We start from the raw sequence: 20,706 nt of genomic DNA on the forward strand, positions 1-20,706 counted from the left end.
GACCACATAAAGGCTTAGCGTAGCCTAGTTCTCCCTACTTCATTGATTGTAGGTGGGTCTTACAGGACTGAATACTTCGATACACATAAACATTTCCTGCATAGTAAAGAAGCTAGGTCATCTCCAGGCTTGACTACTGTAATTCGCTCTACGCGGGGCTGCCCTTGAAGCTGACCCAGAAACTCCAGCGGATGCAGAATGCTGCAGCGAGGCTCCTCACGGGGTCTCTGCCATGGGAGCATACCGTATTTTTCGCCCCATAGGACGCACCAAGTTTTTTTGGGGGGAAATAAAGAAAAAAAAATTTATTTCCCCCCCAGGCGCTTGCGGGGCCGGCAGCGGGGAGAAGCGCTCTTCTCCCCGCCGCCCGCCTTCAGATCCGGTCCGGGGACAGCGGGAAGACGCGCTGCGCCTCCCAGCTGTCCCCGGAGCTTGTGGGGCTGGCAGCGGGAAGAAGCACTCTTCTCCCCGCAGCCCGCCTTCAGATCAGGTATGGGGACAGCGGGAAGACGCGCTGCGCCTCCCAGCTGTCCCCGGACCTTGTGGGGCTGGCGCTGGGGCTCTCCTGTGGGGCTGGCGCTGGGGCGCTCTTCAGCGAAAGCCTGCATTCGCCCCATAGGACGCACACACATTTCCCCTTCATTTTTGGAGGGGAAAAAGTGCTTACTATAGGGCGAAAAATACGGTATTCACCCAGTGCTTTTCAAACTGCACTGGCTCCTGGTAGAGTACAGGGTCAGATTTAAGGTGCTGCTTTTGACCTTTAAAGCCCTTCACGGCCTAGGACCCTCGTACCTACGGGATCACCTCTCCCAGTATGCCCCACGGAGAGCCTCAAGGTCCATAAATAGCAACACCCTAGTGGTCCCAGGCTCTAAGGAAGTTAGACTGGCTTCAACCAGAGCCAGGGCCTTTTCAACTTTGGCTCCGGCCTGGTGGAACGTTCTGCCTCATGAGACCAGGGCCCTGCAGGATCTGATTTCTTTCCGCAGGGCCTGTAAGACAGAGTTGTTCCGCCTGGCCTTTGGCTTGGAGCCAATTTGATTCCCACCCTCTCTTTTTTCTTTTCCTTTCTCCTCCTGCGATGAGGCTACATTTTAATGTTTCAATATTTTAATGTTGTATTTTAATTTTGTTTTTAAGTTGTAATAATTCAACTTGTTTTTATTATCGCTTGTTAGCCGCCCTGAGCCCGGCCTTGGCTGGGGAGGGCAGGGTACAAATAAAAATTATTATTATTATTATTATTATTATTAGGTGTTATGGTAAGTTTCCAGCCTATGCTTTCTGCTTGACATGCTAGTTTTCTTATTGCAGGAAATGTGTGTACATGGAGAAGGATTCAGTTACGTGAACCACAACCTGAAGTCTGAAGTGGGAAAAGCCTGACTGAAGCTTATGTTTGCTATAATAAATATTTTAAATTAATTTAGATTTACAGCTGTCTATCAGATGCTTAAGCAAAGCCCTTACAATACAGTGGAGGGAGGGAAGTTGAGGCATCTGGGTTAAGATGGCAAGATGAGAGCGGCAGGCAAAACACAGAATCCAATGAATGCAGATCAAATGGGTGGGAAGGAAAACAGGATGGATGAGATCAGAGATGATGATGAGAAGCTTATAGGGCCCAGATGATGAGAGACAGTAAAGAGGGAGAATGAGAAGGCACATCCATTAAATGGCTTGTTGCACAGACATGGAAGCCACAGCAGGGGTGGAGGAAGGGGTGTGTGGTCCACCCCCGGGTGTCACCACTGAGGGGGGGTGACAAAATGCCAGGCGGTACTCACCGTGGGGCATGGGAGAGACATGGTGGCTTGGGCATGCGCAGGCTTCGTGCTGCCCAAACGGTCCGCCCACTGCCTCCCCCTCAGCTGTAGGGCGGCTGAGTAGGAGGAGGCAGGCGGACTCCAGAGGCCCTGCGGTGCGCCCTGCCCCTATAGGCGGCTCACCCCACCCCTGGGCACACCGCCCCAGGTGCCCAAGGAATTTCCTCCACTACTGAGCCACAGGAAGGGGAAGCTGAAATGGGTGCTATGACCATCGTAAAAATGTGAAGAGCTACTTGAGTCAAGGAGGCTGGATGAGCCCAACATAGCAGCAGTGGCTCCTCCACACAAGGTCAGCAACAGAATCCATATTCTGTCTGCTTCCTACTATTATCCCCATCTTGTAGGTTCAACAGTGTCATTTTTGCCTTATTGTACTAAAAACCCATCACTGTGCCCATTTTACAGATGGGACACAACTGCATCTTCCAATTCTAGCACGACTTGGTGGTGGATGTAAGCTCCTGCTGGAAATAGCAGGGATTGATGGAGTAGCCTAGCCACCACCACTTCCACAACTCTGCTACCCATGCTAGCTGGGGTGGAGAAGAAAAGGTGTTTGCTGTGCCAGTTCCCAGGTGGGTTCAGTGAAGAGGCCCAGATCTGGCTCGATGGGACTGCATAAGGCAGGAAAACTCCTGACAAGTTCTGGGTTTTGGGTGAAAAAATGGCATTGGCGGGAATTTTGCTGAATTGGCAAAAATGCCAGGGAAAACCCGGATGTATGGCAAGGCGGTGGAAAAAGTAGCGGAAACAGCTCAAAAAGTTTAAAATCACTATTTTGGGGGGTTAAAAGGTAAAGGGACCCCTGACCGTTAGGTCCAGTCGTGACCAACTCTGGGGTTGCGGCGCTCATCTCGCTTTATTGGCCGAGGGAGCCGGCGTACAGCTTCCGGGTCATGTGGCCAGCATGACTAAGCCGCTTCTGGCGAACCAGAGCAGCGCATGGAAACGCATCTCACTCTAGAGGCCGGGAGCCAGCGCTGTCCACAGACACTTCCGGGTCACGTGGCCAGCGTGACGAAGCTGCTCCGGCGAACCGGCACCAGAGCAGCACACAGAAACGCCGTTTACCTTCCCGCCGGAGCGGTACCTATTTATCTACTTGCACTTGGACGTGCTTTCGAACTGCTAGGTTGGAAGGAGCAGGGACTGAGCAAAGGGAGCTCAGCCCGTTGCGGGGATTCGAACCGCCGACCTTCTGATCAGCAAGTCCTAGGCTCTGTGGTTTAACCCACAGAGCCACCCACGTTTGGGGTTAGGTTTCCCCCAAAAGGCTCAAGAAGCTCAACAAAAAGCTCCACTCTTTGGGGGCTTTCCTGCTGACCGCTGCCCCAGTGGTAGTTTCCACCTGCTTGGATGGATGCATTTTGCTGGTGGGGCTCCCTTGGAGTTGTTGAGTCTCCTTCTTTGGAGGTCTTTAAGCAGAGGCTTGACAACCATATGTCAGGAGTGCTCTGATGGTGTTTCCTGCTTGGCAGGGGGTTGGACTCGATGGCCCTTGTGGTCTCTTCCAACTCTATGATTCTATGAAAAATAATAATAATAATAATAATAATAATAATTTATTATTTGTACCCCGCCCATCTGGCTGGGTTTCCCCAGCCACTCTGGGCGGCTTCCAACAAAGATGAAAAATACACTAAAATGTCACATATTAAAAACTTGAACAGTGGGGGCTGGCATAGCAACACTCCCATCCCATCCAAACCCCTTCCAGCACAGCAGATCATGGTTGGATTGCTCTATCCAATATTAATAGACCACAGAGATGGAAAAGCAGCAGCTGCTTTCATATTTGTTTAGTCTACAAATAGTTCTAGTTCACAATGCAATGGACTATATGCAAAGAGTTATCTTTCTAGAAAATAACAATAATTTGATCCTACCACAAAACAGAAATCTCTTCTGACATCCCAGTGCTGCAATTAACAAGAGGCAATTTGCCCTGCCCTCTTGCTTTGGAGCACAGAGATAATAACTCAAAGCCACTCCACTTGTTTTCTAATGACCATTGATGATGGTAGATTAAAAGAGCCTTTCCCGTATTAGGGCGGGGAGGTACTGGAAAAATGAGTGGCGCTTAGTCTCTCTGCAAAGATGGCAGTTAATCACGGGCAAGCAGGATTACTGTAAACAGGAAGATCATGCAGGCATATAGGGTGGCAAGGAGGCTGGGGGGGGGGAGAGGGATGTTTGCACAAATCTGTTTCTTCTCAACAGCTCCATTAACCATCCAAATCCCTATTTCAATTACACTTAGCTAGGATAATTAACCTTTCATAAGCTATCCAAGTGCAGCATAAACCTGACAGAAGGGGATATCTGATTATCGAAACCTACCAACACAGGATAGTAAGTAGTGTGAAGTTGGTCCCATACAGTGAGGCCAGGAACAGGTAAATAGGTTCTTTTTCACTGTACCAACACTTTAATTGTTCTATAGGCAGTGGCGGAGGAAACGCACCCGCCCTGGGCACCACACCCCTGCAAGCGGTGTGTCACACCCCCAGGACACCTGCCACGCCCTGTAGGAGCACACCACACCCCCGGGACGCGTGCCAACCCCGCCCCGCCTGCTCTCTGCCCCCCCCCCCGGTGCCAGAGCATGTCCTCTTTTCCAGTTTTTTTATACAATTGTTTATAAAAGTTGACAAATCCTCTTCTGATTTCTTTCGGGTTTTCTACTTCTTTTCCATCCAATATTATTTTATTTATTGTACTTTGGGCTTTTCTTTTTTGATTTGCCATGCCAACCATTTACCTGATTTGTTGGCATGTTCAAAATTCATCTGTCTCATTCTCTTTATGTTCCATTCCACGTCTTGGTTAATTATCATTGCAAATTGGCTTTGTAACATCTTTATATCTGAGTCTTTCAGATTTTTCCCCCCTTCCGTTTTCCATTATCTGATTTAAAATCTCTTTTCCCCCTTTCTCTCTAAATTTTTTCTTGATACTAATTTGTTGTATAAAGAAGCCTCTCATAACCTCTCCAGAGGATTTCTAATTCTGGCCAGTCCCAGCCAAACAGGGCCAATAGTCAGAGTTGCAGTCCAGCACCATCTGGAGGGCCACAGTTTTCCCATCCCTCCTTTCAAGCATTCCTTTCAATCTAGTAAAGGAAAATACTTTAACATCCCTTTGCTGCTCCACAGCTGCACTCACAAAACAGGTTGCAAAACCACAACTCCCCAAGCAGCTGGCTCAGGAGAAGGAGCCCACTGCCAGCCAGTTGGGGGAAAAGACTGCCAGCCACAGCAAAGATGGTAAGGAAACACCCCTGTGCATTAGGGAACCAAGGTGGAGGGTGCTGTAGCCAAGTTGCTGAATGGATGCTTGCCCCACTGTAGAGCTCTCTCACTCCAGAATGGATGATTTCAGCCACGCACACAATCAAACATCACTTCTCTGTTCCATTCAGTCTCCATTCGGAGTGGAGAACCGAGGCCAGAGGAAGCCCCTCAGGCAATCCAATACTTGCCTGAGCAGCCTAGTCTAGCATTCAAGCATAGGGGGGGAAAGAAGGGTTAAAAATCAAATTGCCCTCTGCTTATGCAGTCCTCCTGCTGCTTTTGACCTATTTAAAAGCCAGACTCCAAAGTACATGTTTCAATTACTGTGATTACTATGGGATGTGGGGCTTTGCTCTGAAAAATAATGAATAAGGATTGGAAATCTCTCAGAAGCAAATATGACATAGGTGCTAGCACTTAAACAACAAAATGCACAATTTAATTCACCCACCATCTTATTATAGGGAAGAATCAAAGGACATTTAATGATAGGGTGCATTAGTTCACACAGTTAGGTTCCTCTCAGACTTCATATATCTGATTAAAAATGCCACATACTGTTTTCTCAGCTGCCCTTTTAGTAGAGAGATGCTTACACTCCCATGCCCTAACGCAGCTTGATTTGTCTCAGGTCAGACCAAAAGAAGGCCGTATTCAAATCTCAGTTCAGTTTATGGACTCACTGCTTAGCCCTCAGCAACTTCCTCCCTCAGCCTCAGCTTACTCATCTGCAAAATGGGAATTATAAAGCATGGTGAGAATAAGACTGGGAAAGCAGGTTGCACTATTGATTTTTGGTGGGGTTCAGTCTTCAGTTAAAAAGCTGGCAATCCCTGGTGGGGAATGTTCATGGGGAAAACCCTGCTTTCTGCTCTATTGTGCATTGTTGTGCCTGTTTGCAACCCTTTGCTAGGTGATGACATCACTAATGGCAAACGAAGGCTTTGCATTTCCCTGGCTCGCTCAGGTGCTCCGGCTGACACTCCCTGCTTTAACTGGGCTTTGCTGGCAGCTTCATTGCGCTCTAAGAGCGACCAAACAAGACTTTCAACCATGACCAGCCCCAGTTGTGCGTAGTTACTAGTTGGAAGAGAATGCAGATACACATTCCTAGGTGAATCAGTCATACCCTTTCAAAAGAAGGTGCAAAAAGCTGCTGGAACAAGATGGCACATCTTTGGGAGAGAAAACATACCTTTTGTTTTCAGACAAAGTTGATGGGGATATACTGGAGATTTCTTAAGTGCCAGAAATTTGGGGGCTGCTGAGCTGAACCCTCAAAGGCCTCATTTTTTAAACCAAAGGCACAAACTATGTTTTCAGCACCAGCCTCAATTTTACAGACATTATAACCTGCTTGACCGTCTAAATATCAAATGGTCAAACACCCCCCTCTGCCTAGGAAATATTCCTCGACCCACTGCAATTAACGAACAAAGTCTTGACTAAGTTAATGTGCCCAAGTCAAGCAGCTGAATACCACCCTAGAGATTTAACTACTTATGTACGCAAAAATTGACGTGAGACATCCGCCTGGATTAAATTATTTAATAACCTCTGGGTTTGAATGAAAGGCACGGTTCTCATTTAAAAACCAATATATAGCCAAAGATCCTAAACTCAGTTTGGTATGTTTGGTTTCATATGCCTTCCTGAAACATTCTCAATATATATTGCAGCTCATTTAAACTGATATATTGTGTGGGACTGCTCAGGATTACAGGCGTAGCTTCTCTTTACTAACAATTCCATTTTACCGAACAGATATATTGCACCTATCAGGTTGCACCAACAGCTATTTATGGAAGGGTACTCCATAGGATGGAATCCCCATTCTGCCTGCCTGGAAACAATGTGCTACATGTTATTGAGAAGCATTTTGTTACACTGCTGCCGGATCCAACTAAGCTGAAAACAAGGACAGAGCAGTTCCTAACAGAAAAAACCCTCTGTGGAAGGAGGGACATGACTTCCTTCCTCACCCTTCAGAAGAAAACAGTTACTGAAACCTTCATGCAAAACTACTCGTATTCCTTTTCAAAGACAAAACAAAAGGAAGAACTGCAATATTTGCATCTACCTTGAAGCACCCACAAACTCCAGAGTGGAGTCTTACAATTTAGACATTCTCTCAGAAACATATGCACATACTACAATTGTCTCTTATATCAAAGATGTAGAAAAATGTAAATGTCAGAACTATGTAAACCCAGCAAGACTTTGTTTCAAAGACTGACAGAGTCCTATAACACTGTACCACAAACCCTCTTTATGCAATTGCATGCACATATTAATACACCGCAAGTGGAGAACTACGACAACCTTCCCTGTGCGCATGTGCAGGCACACACACAAACACAAACACAATGTGCTCAGAAATAGCATCTGCTGAATGTGAGGCAAGTCATCAGCACATTCCTCTCCTTTCAGCTCAAACAGGATCAAATCGACCCGCACCAATATTGTCATTTTCTGTAAACTAGGATTAGAATCCCGACAAACAACAGAGGGAGAACAGCCTGCAATATTTGTTTCTTAGGTTGACTAGCCATTATTCTCTGTATTACAAACATGACATTCTAAATGAAGGAACCCACCCATAGTAGAATGCAGCGGTGTGGGCACAGCGGTATCGCTTCACGACAAATCCCAAAGCCATGTTGTCTACTTGGTGTGGTGGAGCCCAGGAAAGGCCATTCTCAGGAACCAGGGAGAGAATTCTCTGACGAGCTACAGCTGTCTGATAATGCCATAAAATGACTTTTACTAAATCAGGAGGATTCCCACGTGGCAGTAAATCCCAGGACAGCAAAACCCTCCCAGCTGTCCACAGAGCTTTAACTATATCCACTGACAGCATATGCAACCTGTCTCAACCATCATTCTCTCCCCGCTCATCCCCCCCCCTTCCCGCCCATGATAAACAAAACTAAGGTCAAGGATTAGGGGGCCAGTTAGAAAAGCCTGCAGTCCCTGATCCCAAACTGGCAATATCAGCTGACTCCCTCCCTACATGCTAAATATGTTTTTACAGAATTGTCGCCTGGTTGTTTGTCGATTATTCTTCACTTTGAAAACTCAAGAGATAGTTTTAATATTTTGGCACTCTTAACGGCGTGCATAAGATGCATATAGGAGCCCTGGAGGGCTAACAATAATGCAATGGACAACAAGCAGCAAAGGGCAAATATTGTGACTGATTCTGTAAAACGATTATATGCATCTCAAAAGAATCCTTCACTGAGTAGAAGACCGTTCAAAATATGCCCAAGGCACAAGCTGGAGCATGTCAGCCAGCATCAGACTTCACGGCGTATTATTGGGAGGATAATTTGCTGAGAGGGACTTGGAATAGCAGGGGGATTTCTAAGACACTAGAAACTGCATACGAAAGTGTTTGTGATACACAAATAGCTGGGAACAGCTGTTCGGTGAAAGTCAAAAACAAAAACAAAGCTTGCAAAAAGGACTCTTCTCCTCCTGCAAGCTTATTTCAGACCTGAACCGTACACATTTGGGCACCTGCTCCCTCTTGATGACTGCCGCCTGAGGTCTGCAGCATAGATGACCACGTGCAGACCACAAACTGCAGCATCAGGGGGCTGCGACGCTCTCTGAGAAAAGGCAAAGTCCACATAACTGCCTCTGTGGCACAGACAGACACCCTGACCTGCTGCTTGTGTCGCTCTCTGGCACTGAACTCAGAGGATCAGAGGCAGTCATATGCAGGGATCACAAAGCAAGAATATTTGTACAGACTATCTTAACCAGGGGTCAGCAAACGTTTTTCAGCAGGGGGCCGTTCCACTGTCCCTCAAACCTTGTGGGGGGGCAGACTATATTTTGAAAAAATATATAAACAAATCCCTATGCCCCACAAATAACCCAGAGATGCATTTTAAATAAAAACACACATTCTACTCATGTAAAAACACGCTGATTCCTGGACCATCCGTAGGCCAGATTTAGAAGGCGATTAGGCTGGATCTGGCCCCTGGGCCTTAGTTTGCCTACCCATGATCTTAACAGTCAAGGCACAACTAATCTGAACCTTAGTATGTGCCCCTGCCAGGACTGCCAACTTGCCCTACGACCATGGGTGCCCAGGGCTGTGGCTGCCATGCACTGTGCATGGTCCTGGCACCAAAATGTGTGGGTGCCTAGCCCCTTCATGGGGAATTTTGTGGGTGCTCAGGCACCTATGCTCCCTGCTTAAGAACAGAACCAAGATCCACCTAGGTTATCAGTCTACATAAGAATCGCAGCTGCAGGAACTGGCCAGTCATCCTGGCCAGCCCTCAATGTAGTATATGCCAGCAGTGGCACCATCTAATTACGTGGGACACTTGTTGAAAAGGTTGAAGGCTATTACTGCAATGGCAGCCTTTTTGTTTCCAGATTCAATTTAAAGTGCTGGTTTTAGCCATTACAGTCTGGGGACAGTTTGGGGACAGCCTTAGTAACTCTGCATGTGCCTGCCAGCCAGTTAAGATTGATCTCAGAGGTTTATGGTTCTGGGTCTCACGCTTGCATTAGATCAGATGGCCAGGTGTGTAAGACAGTGGCACCAAGACACTGGAACATTCTTCCTGGGGACACCCACCAGGCCTCTTTCCTTTTAGTTTTCAAATATTCATTAAGATTGTTATTTCATAGGACTTTTAATATATTATTTTAGTCTATTAGCAGCCTGCCTTTAAATTCTGCTGCCATTTAAAAGATCTGCTTTTACTGTTACTTTTGTTATCATGTTAGTATTGCTTAGCTTACTAATTTTAATGCGGGTTTTAACTTCTGTAAGCTGCTTTGCATAGCATGTGAGATTCTTTCTTTTTTTTTACAACAGTAGAGTAAAACTACAAGAACAACTAACACTAACGTCTCAACAAATGAAACTGATCTGTAGAAAATGTAACTTGAAAAAAGGGACATTGCACATACTTTTGTAAACCAATATATCTTTAATAAAAAATACGTTAAAAAAAGAAAAACAAACAACTATTCATGCCTACAGGATTCTTCTTGAACCTGGAACATAATATGTGACAGCAACTTCATACACTCTAAAATAGGTCCAGGTTTAGTACAGCTTCTTTCTATTTTGTGATATGGTTACATATCTGACTTTCCTCCATTTATAGCCTGCTAAAATACTTTAAAAATAACTTTGCCCCCAGCTCTCCGACTTGCTTGCACAGTATAAATCTGGGGGTGGGGGAGTGTGCATGTAGATGCTTCACATTTTACAAGTTTATCATAAACTTGTACCCACTGTAATACATGATGTGGGCCTGAGACTTTGAAGGAATGGAAGACCCAATTCCCTTTTGCACCACTGGCAAGAAGGCAGGGTTTGCACTTTGGTCTTCTGATGAATTAAAGTCAAAAAGGTTTGTATTAAGCAAGTCTAGTTTCTCCAGGCAGGAAACCCAAATTCTATGGGTTGTAGTCAACTAAGTCCTACTAAGAGGGGACCTATTGAATTAAGGAACCTAGGTTAGTCATGTTTATTAACTAGCACAGAATCCCACCTTATGGATACATGTGAGTAATTTGTAGAATATGGATTTTTGCTTGACTGATTGGAAGTAGTCCTTTAAAACAAACACATGCAATGCCAGTGAAAATGGTCTCTAAGTAGAAGAGCCAGTGGCTACAAACTGGTCATTAACTAATATAGACAGAAAATTGAAAGAACATTTTTCAACTATTAGAGGTGTAGATTTATGCAACGGCCTTCCTGAAACAGCTGTGGAATCAAAGGCCTTCAGTGGGTTCAGGAAAATGTTTAAGAAGAATATTGGAATTTCCAGTTGTGGCTTGTAGGATGGAAGAGTTCCTTCCATAGGGAAAAAGAAAAAAAAAATGGTAGGTGTCTTGTGCATAAGCATATGTGGTTCTTGGCAATAAGATCGTTTATTTCTGGGGAGCCTAAATTTGGCAACGGATGATGGAACATATGAAGAGGTAATATAACATGTAGGGACTGGGTGGGAAGGGAATTCTGTTCAGTTTGAATTTTCACATGAACCTACGTAATTCGCACTTTCCGAAACAATATGCAGTCTGAAACAAACTTTCCTTTAAAAGTCATACCTCTGAATCTTTTGATCCAGCTCACCACCATCAAAAAAATGTACAAAAAGCATGTATTAGGGGAAAGCGTGCATAAACACGAATATATTTGTGATAATATGCAAAAATGCATTATATTAAGGAAAACTGCTTGCAAAAGTGTGTTTATTAGGCAAAATCGCATCCAAAAGTGTGCATATTGCAAGTAACACACGCTAAAATGCTGACAATTTTTTTGTAAGGACTTAAAAGAAACTTTACAAACTGACGTGGACATGTGGCAAACTGATCTTAAGATTGGGTAAACGAGAGAAACTTCTATTTTCTGGGGACGTCACAGCAACAGGCTGCTGAATACAATACAAAGGATGAGTGAGTTCTGTTTTGCTGCCAGACACTGAGAAACAAAGGAAAAGTTGCATTTCAACAGCTATAGACAAAGCTGGGGTAGCCAAGGAGTTGGCCTGATAGGCAGGCACATTAAAGAGAGATCAGACCACGAATGCAGGGAAAACATCCAGCCTCTTCAGCCAGAGGTACTTCCTGGGCTGGGCGTCATTTCCACATATGCCCATCAATTTCTTCCCAAAGAGGAGCCATTTGTGCAGGCAACTAGCACAGCACTTTGGGAATGGATTGACAGGCTGCATGCTGTCAAGAGAAACTGCTGCAGACCTCAGGCATAGTGTTAAGAATGCTACTTTACTGGTACCAGTACAGAAGCTGAAGTACAGTGGTGCCTCGCAAGACGAAATTAATTCGTTCCGCGAGTTTTTTCGTCTTGCGGTTTTTTTTGTCTTGCAAAGCGTGGTGTCGGGAAAGTTTTGGAAAAGCTTCAAAAATCACCAAAGTCTTCAAAAACCTCAAAAAAGGCTACCACACCGCGTGCTATGAGTTGCTCCTCGAAGTCAAGTCGCAACTGTATTAACGGTGTTAAGAAAAAGGAAACAAACTTGCAAGACGTTTCCGTCTTGCGAAGCAAGCCCATAGGGAAATTCGTCTTGCGAAGTAACTCAAAAAACCAAAAACCCTTTCGTTTTGCGAGTTTTCCGTCTTGCGAGGCATTCGTCTTGCGAGGTACCACTGTAATTTTTCCCATTGTCAGATGAGAGTTTTACGTCCCCACACAAATCCCCGCCAACTATCCAAACAGGATTCTTCTGATGCCAATAATCAATCTTATCGGTCTTCTTCACTGTTCAGTTTCCACAGAAGCCTGAGGTGGTTCTGTAGCTTAATGCTACAGTTTATAAATGGCTATCTTTGTCTGGACATTTACAAATGCATTTCAGATTCTATAGACTGGAGGGCGTAGATTTGAGCCCCAAACTCCACTATGGAGTCAAAGGACTCTGCTTATAGGCAAAGCCCTGTTTAGCTGTTGCTTCTTTGCACAGCTTGCCTACCACAGACTGTGTAAAACTCACAGCATGCTTTTTAAAAACACAGGCGAAACAGGGAAATCACTATTTAAAAAATAAGCTGTTTTTTATTTGGATCAAGAGGCCGACTGGCTTTCCACCAGACCACCCCCTTATAAACAATGCACTATGTCCTACTGTATTATTTCCCATATATGCTGGCTGAAGAGGTGAAAGCAGCAACCTATTATTTTCGCAGGGCCCGGGGCTTCCCTGACACCCCCTCCAAGGATAGGATTCGCGGCTCTGCTCCTCCCTTGATCTATTTTGTGTTTTGCTTTCTATTCCCCAACTCCTGTTCAGAATAAGAGAAAATGCTGAGGCAATTTTGCTTTGTTATAAAATGACATTTGTGGAGCCTCAGACAATGATAGTCTTGAGCTAGGGATGCCCACTGGTGACAGCATTTGGAAAAAGATTAACCATACCAAACCCCAGCAAAGCTTGTGGGGAAATAATTATAGACAAATGTCTTTCATCCTTTAACAACAGTGCAAACTGATCAGATTAAAAAAAAAAAGTATAAAAGTTACAAAAATACTGAAAGGAAAGAAACTATTTTCAGCATTTAAAATGGAGATTTACAAGGAATCACAGATGCACATTTTAATATTAAACAAGATAAAAGCATTAAGCTTAAACAAGATGTTCCAGGAAGGAACGTGAGCTCCCTACGCTACTCAAAACTCCAACCCTAATGACTTTCACAAATGATGCCATCTATCAGGTTACTCATAACTACAAGCTAAAGCCCTCATGCTAGAAGCTAGGAGAAAAGCTCAGCATGCTCAGCCGCCAGCTGTTATCTGACAATAAACGAAATTAAATAGCCAGATTGTCTCCTAGGATGAAACTATTTGTAGTAATACCCTCCCCACTATACCCTTGCAGCCTTCATGGATTTGTATTTTTTCAAAAACAGCCACTTTTACGAAGTTCCAGCAACAGTGAAAACTGAACACGGCATAAAAGGTTGTTCAACTTCTTAAATCCCAGCTGTGAGCACTTCTTTCTGGATTGCGTCTAAAGTGGTCACTTTTCTGCTCCTTAAAATTGAAATACTAAATTCCAACACTAACAGTGCCTCGGTCTTATCTGGATTGAGTTTCAGTTCGTTGGTTCTCATCCAGTCCATTACTGAGGCAAGGTCCAGCACTTTCGCCGCCTCACCTGCAGATGTAAAGGAGGAGTGGAGCTGAGTGTCATCAGCATCTTGCTGACAACGGACTCCAAACCTCCAGAAAACTCCACTCAGTGGTTTCATGTACATGTTGAACAGCAGAGGGGATAGGATCAAACCCTGCATAAACCCACATTGAAGGCTCCAAGGGGCTGAAAAACACTCCTCAAGCAAAACCCTCTGGGAATGACAATTCAAGTAGGATTGGAACCACTGCCAAGCAAGGCCATCCAGCCCTAACTGGGACAGCTGCTGCAAAAGGATACCATGGTTGATGGTACTGAAAGCCGCTGAGAGGTTGAGGTCATCATACTGGGCCACCAAAGCAGTTTCTGTGCCAAAACCAGGTCCAAACCCCAATGGAAATGGATCTAGAAAACCAGAGTCCTCTGAGAGCAGCTGGATCTGGTCTGTGACCATTCGTTCCTGAACCTTGCTCAGTACAGCTGATCTGTCCCGTAACTAAAGCTACCTATCTTTCCCTCCTACATTCCAGTTTGGTTTTCCGCAATACAACTATTTCTGCGTCTTCTCTTTCCTACAGCCTCCCCCCCCCCCAAAAATCCTCAATATTGTGAAAATTCATTATCACTGTTATAATAATTCAGGAAAACTAAGATGCTTAATGTAAATCAACCCTGAATATTGATTTACATAGTGTTAGGCACAGAAATATATGACCTGCTCAAATAGGACTTCTCTGTTGAGATTCTGTGTGAAGAGAGCTCAAGAGCAGGCCGTGGACTTGCATGTTCCCTCCCCTGCTTCCCTCATTGCGGGTAATAAATACAGTAATAAACCATTTAAAAGAATTGCCAGGGCCCCTTGTTGTATTAGAGATGGAATGAGGGGAGCAGTAGGGAGGGGGAGGGAGAATCAGGATTTGAGACCCAGTCCTGACCTTAACTCAGTAGGCTAAGCAAGTTCTGAAACAGGCGAAGAGTATCTTCTGAAACACAATTATTTATTTGGACCAAAGCAAGTGCTATGTACTGCTAACGGGCTGTAGCAATGAGCTGTGTCAGTAGTTGGAGACTAGGAACCTGAAAGATGTAGGAATGTGCCAGCAGGGAGGGTAAAGGCGCTTGTCATTTCTCATATTACGTCCTCTCTGGGATTTAGGTAACTCAATTCTTCGAACAAGCTCAGACTGCAATATGGACAAAAGTGTCTGCTCAAGATTTCCTCTTTTCTATTGTCCTAAAGGGCTTTTGAGCCAAGCAGGTTATCAGCTTTTAAATGCAATGGCTTTTAAAAACAAAACAAAACACTGACCTGAAGGTCTAAGTCTGAAAAAAATGTACAGTGTTCTCCTTGTCACTCTGAAAGGGGAGAAAGCTCACAGGTGTTAGTCTTTTTTTTGGATGAGAGTACACTCTAGACTTAAGATGCCGTATATCACCTGTATTTTTTGGCACATGTGGCCAAATTTGAAGGGAGCAACCAAGGAGAGGGTCTCGATTGACTGAGGAGACCACTAACCCTTGCAGAAAAACAGCAGGGGATTTAAGTCTTCAAACTATCCTTCAAGCTCCATAAAATAGTTATTTGGTCTACACCAGGCTTCCTCAACCTCAACCCTCCAGATGTTTTTGGCCTGCAACTCCCATGATCCCTAGCTAGCAGGACCAGTGGTCAGGGATGATGGGAATTGTAGTCTCAAATCATCTGGAGGGCCGAGGTTGAGGAAGCCTGGTCTACACAGTCTTCCTTCCCACTTCTGGTCATTGAGCCTCTGAAGTAAAAAGCTAAAGGTAAAGGGACCCCTGACAATTAAGTCCAGTCGCAAACGACTCTGGGGTTGCGGTGCTTATCTCGCTTTAAAGGCCAAGGGAGCAGGCGTTTGTCCACTTCCGCAGACAGTTTTTCCGGGTCATGTGGCCAGCATGACTAAGCCGCTTCTGGCGAAACCAGAGCAGCTCACAGAAATGCCATTTACCTTCCCGCCAGAGCGGTACCTATTTATCTACTTGCACTGCGTTGAACTGTTAGGTTGGCAGGAGCTGGGACTGAACAATGGGAGTTCACCAGTTGCAGGGATTCGAACTGCTGACCTTTCGATCAGCAAGCCGAAGTGGCACAGTGGTTTAACCCACACCTCTGAAGTAATGAGAGGGAAAGAAAGAACTGGGATTTTCAGAGGCAAGCTTCTGTTTGTTTCCAAGCCAACTGTTATGGGGAGAGGGTGGGTTTAGAGAAGCCTCTGTGTTTGCCCAACCCAGCTGGGGAAACAAATCATTTAAAACTTTTGTCTTCCCTCTGCCCAGCTCTGCCATCAATCGTTACAGGTTCCCTCTTGTATGTGTTTATTGTTGCATATGGACATTAAGCCTGTGGGGACAGACAAGCAACCATGCAAGCAGTGCTAATCTATAAACTGGCATCAGTTCCTAAAACACACATTGTTTTTCTTGAGCTCCTCCCAAATCACAGCTTTCTTTCAAGCTACCTACAAAATCTGAACTCTCTCTCCCCCTGAGCTGGTTGTCCCCCACAAAGCGATTGAGTCTCTCACTATCTAGGACCTAACACAGCAGAGCCCACAAAATAGATCATGTGCAATCCATCTTTATAGTCCAGTAATAAGATACACCAAAACAAGGGGGTCAGGAGAAACTATAGTTGCTATGATTATTACAGTGATTAAAGAATAAATGTTATCCACTGAAAGTCATATCCGGAAGAAAGGCTTTCCACAAATCATAGAATTAACAAGGCAGTTAGATGTCTGTAAAGCTTTTCTGTCACCATGATTTTATTTTGCTGCTCTCTAAGCAAAGAAGATAATGATATCGATTGAGGCAGCACACTATGACCACTGCAAATAGCAACACTGGCCCCAATGAGAAAATGAAAATAAGCATGCCACAATATTGTTACTTGTGTGACAATATTTTCAGCCCAAATGGTCTTGGGAAGTGAGGAGAATAAACCCATAGGATTGAAAGTCCTTGACCATGCTCTTCTCGCCATGGGAAGAGGTGAGGTGGAAGATACCGCAGTTATCTGAACAAGGGATCTTCCCAGTTCTTAGAAGATTAAACCCTCTTTAAAGAAGGTTTAAATACCCAGGATTCAAATAACTACGGGATCTATCACTTCATCATTCGATAGTCCATGATCCACTGGTTTCCTCAAGTGAAAGTGAAATAAACAAGTTAGCAATGCCATTTGGACCACTGCTATAGGTGTGAATGGGAGGAAATGTAGCCAGACTCAGCCCAGTCTCCTCAGAGGAGGAGGACACTGAAAACATTCCAAGCAATACTGCAGTAGTTGAAAGGAACCGAATGGAAACATGGAGCCACACCCATTGAGCATGTGCGCCAGAGTCAGGCTTCCTGCCAAAGCTCTGTTCAGCTCTGGGATGTTATAAATCATGGCTAGGCAAACTAAGGCCCGGGGGCCGGATCCTGCCCAATCGTTTTCTAAATCCAGCCCGCGGTCAGTCCGGGAATCAGCATGTTTTTACATGAGTAGAAAGTGTGCTTTTATTTAAAATGCATCTCTGGGTTATTTGTGGGGCATAGGAATTCGTTCATTTTAATGTTTTTTTCAAAATATAGTCCGGCCCCCCACAAGGTCTGAGGGCCAGTGGACCAGCCCCCTGCTGAAAAGATTTGCTGATCCCTGTTATAAATAAGCTTTGCACAGGCACAGAAACCAGATGCAGAGAGACTACAAGTTTTTAACACTCGATTGGGAGCTGCCCAGAGTGGCTGGGGAAACTCAGCCAGATGGGCGGGGTATAAATAATAAATTATTATTATTATTATTATTATTATTATTATTATTACTACTACTACTACTACTACTACAAAGAAGAACACTGATTTTTAAATGGGGCTGTAAGTAGTGTAAGTGGGTTGTGAATTGCAACCTATGCCAAATATTTTGAAAACAACAAGATAAGTAACCTTTGTTTTAAGTGTGACTTCCTGGTTTCATACACAATATGAGCATATCCACAGATTAATGCAACTTGCCAAATGTCTGGAAGGGAAGAGGAGCGACCCTCCATGACGGTTCTTACCTGTCCTCAGTGGGTCGAAGGGATGGAAGACGGAAGCTGGTATTCCTATCCAATTTTGACTGGCTCTTCGTTCTTTTGATTGACCCTTTAAGCCGTTTACTGAAGAAGCCCTAAAAGAAAAAGGCACAGAAGTGAATCAATTCAAATTATGATTTCTTTGTAAAGGAAACCTGTCGTTGAGTAATGATCAACTTGGTAATCGTGAAAGGAATTATTTGTCAGAAAATATTCCACTATGAAGGCCACAGGGAGGTTCCTCAACTCACAGTCTAAATTCATCCCAACATAACTAAGACAAATGGCAATCAGACAGACAGGCCTCACCTTGTGCTCCAGGCACAAATTCAGACAGTCCAATGGAAAAGGTAGAGAGTACACTGTGCTTTAAAGTCACTAAGGAGGAACCCAAGGGAAACAAGCGCTTCCTGTCAACAACAAGGCCACAGCAAACACCTAAAATAATTGATGCGGTAATGCGTGCTTTTTAATTAAACACGAGTAAACTATAAATGTACGCAGAAACACTCAGGGTGGCATAAACTCCAAGTGATGCTAACTGGAAGACTGATGGAGTAGGAAGCAAGTCTGCGATCCTGCCCCAATTTATCGATTATATTTAAATTAATGTATGTCTCATCAAACCTCAGCATAGATACCTTTTTGAAATATTGAGCACCGACAATTTAACATGTTATTGTAAACTATCAGAAGGCCATATTTAATATTTCCGTTTTTGCTACCTACCATAGTCACACACCTGAACAAAGCAGTTTCACACAAGAAAGCTTTCACATGAATAAATTTGCCCAGAAAGCTTCCGGATAATATTTTAAATAAATAAATCACCATGGCTTAACGTACCCTCTGAACCCGGACCAAGACAAATCATGAGCTGCAACCAAGGTTTCTTCTTCGCTTACAGCTCATGGTTTGCCAGGAGGAGACAAACCACGATTCCAGGTTTGTATGACATGCTAAGCCCAATCATGGCTTGGCCCACAGCAGTGCAGCAGCAGCAAAGCACATTCATGTTTGGCTTTGTGTTACAGGCAAACTGAGCCTACGTGTGTGAGATGCTGGTGCGAAGAGGCTATGCGCCACCATCAGCTCCTGTTTCCTTCAAAGAATTTCATAATAAACAGACATCTCTTTCTAGATTACTTCAGGTGGCCTTGGGGGCGCTGAGCACCTTCTATCGGCTTTGGCTGATAGCCTAACTTCTGTCATCTGTGCTTTGGTAATCTCTAGATTGGAGCACTGAAGTGGGGCTGCCTCTGAAGATGGTTCAGAAACTTCAACTGGTGCGGAATTCAGCAGCCAGGGTGCTCAACAGGGCAAGAGGGTTTGAGCATATCACACCCATCCTGGCCCCACTGCACTAGATGCCAATTAGCTTCCAGACCCCATTCAAAGTGCTGGCTTTGACCTATAAAGCCTTAAACGGCTCAGGACCGCAATTTCCTCCTATGAACCGACCCAGATCCTGTGATCATCATCTAAGGCCCTTCCATGGGGGGCCCAGAGAGTGGCAACACGGGAATGGGCCTTTTCTGTAGTGGCTCCCTGTTTGTGGAGTGGCTCATCTGGAGCCATCATTATATATCTTTAGGTGCCAGGCAAAAACTTCTCTTTATAACTTTTCTTTATAAACTACCCTGTGATCCGCAGATGGAAGATGACATAGAAATTTTATTATTATTAAATAAACAACTAGCCATCTTTTAGAAGACATCTGAAGGCAGCCCTGTTTAAGGAAGTTTTTAATGCCTGATGTTTTATTGTGCTTTTAATTCTGTTGGGAGCCACTCAGAGTGGCTGCGGAAACCCAGCCAGATGGGCGGGGTATATATTATTATTAATATATATATATATATATATATATATATATATATTTAAGCATGTGCTTACTCTCCTGATCTCAGTAAAAAAACTCGTGCATCAGACAAGAAGACATTACAAACTGGGGTTTTTATCATGTGAACCGCCCTGAAAACTTTGGATGAAGGGTGGTATCATCATCATCATAGAGAAAGGAAGGCTGCTTTGAGCTTTTGCTTTGTTTTCACCATCAAGCAATATATAAATTTTATGAGAGAAATAAAAATCTTGCCATCAGTGTTTACATGTACACCTTGCACTAGGTTGGAAAAACAATAAGCTTCATAGACTCAGTAATGATATCTGAATGAAATTGTCTTTACTTTTCATGTAGAAAGATTAGTATAGCAAGGAGGATTTGACTAATTTAATTATTTGTTGCCTATTAGCAGGGCTTCTGTTTACAGATTGCGAGCTTCAACACTACTAAAAGCTAATTCCACTAGATGTCTATTGGCTATCAAGTGAAGAAAACAGAAACCTTACCTTCAAATCACGATAAATTAAAACTTTAAAGTTTTCAACAGATGCCCCAGATAGCTCTGTTTGCTTTAAGCATTTTAAATTATTTTGCTTTAATTAATATAGTTTCAAAAGCATGTTGTTACTGTAACTCATCCTGAGGAAACTGTACGTAGGAAAATGGGGTAAAACAATGATGAAACGAATAATAAAAAATTCAGCTCATTTGAGAACAGAGAGCTGTTGATCTCTTGTCAAAAATGCTGGTGGAAAGAACAAAAATGCTAAAGTAGGGTTTCCTAAAAATGAAATGGCAGCTTTGTTAAGAGCAGTTTTTATGTAGCTGTGAATAGCATCAAAAATCAACCCAGTTCACTGGACATTTTAGTGCAGACTTTGAAAAGTGCCATTAAAAAACAGATAATCAATAAATGCTTTAGGCTCTCTCTTGAGCACAGTGTTGCAAGCAGACTAGAATAACAAAGGCATTTATACAAGGGAAGGTCAAGGTACACATGAGGCTGTATGAACA

At 44.1% G+C, this 20,706-nt stretch overlaps 1 protein-coding gene across 15 annotated transcripts in view; it reads right to left on the reverse strand.

Moving 5' to 3' along the window:
* The window catches only part of RASAL2 (RAS protein activator like 2), a 221,272-nt gene that overhangs the window by 47,932 nt on the left and 152,634 nt on the right, over positions 1 to 20,706 (reverse strand). For all 15 annotated transcript variants that reach the window (XM_081012036.1, XM_081012035.1, XM_081012034.1 and 12 more), the window contains one exon: positions 17,835 to 17,944. In XM_081012036.1, the coding sequence (XP_080868162.1) occupies positions 17,835 to 17,944 (110 nt within the window). The remainder of the gene's footprint in view (positions 1 to 17,834; positions 17,945 to 20,706) is intronic.

This window comes from Podarcis pityusensis, assembly GCF_964106645.2.
Source record: "Podarcis pityusensis genome assembly, chromosome: 6".
NCBI classification, from domain to species: Eukaryota; Metazoa; Chordata; class Lepidosauria; order Squamata; family Lacertidae; genus Podarcis; species Podarcis pityusensis.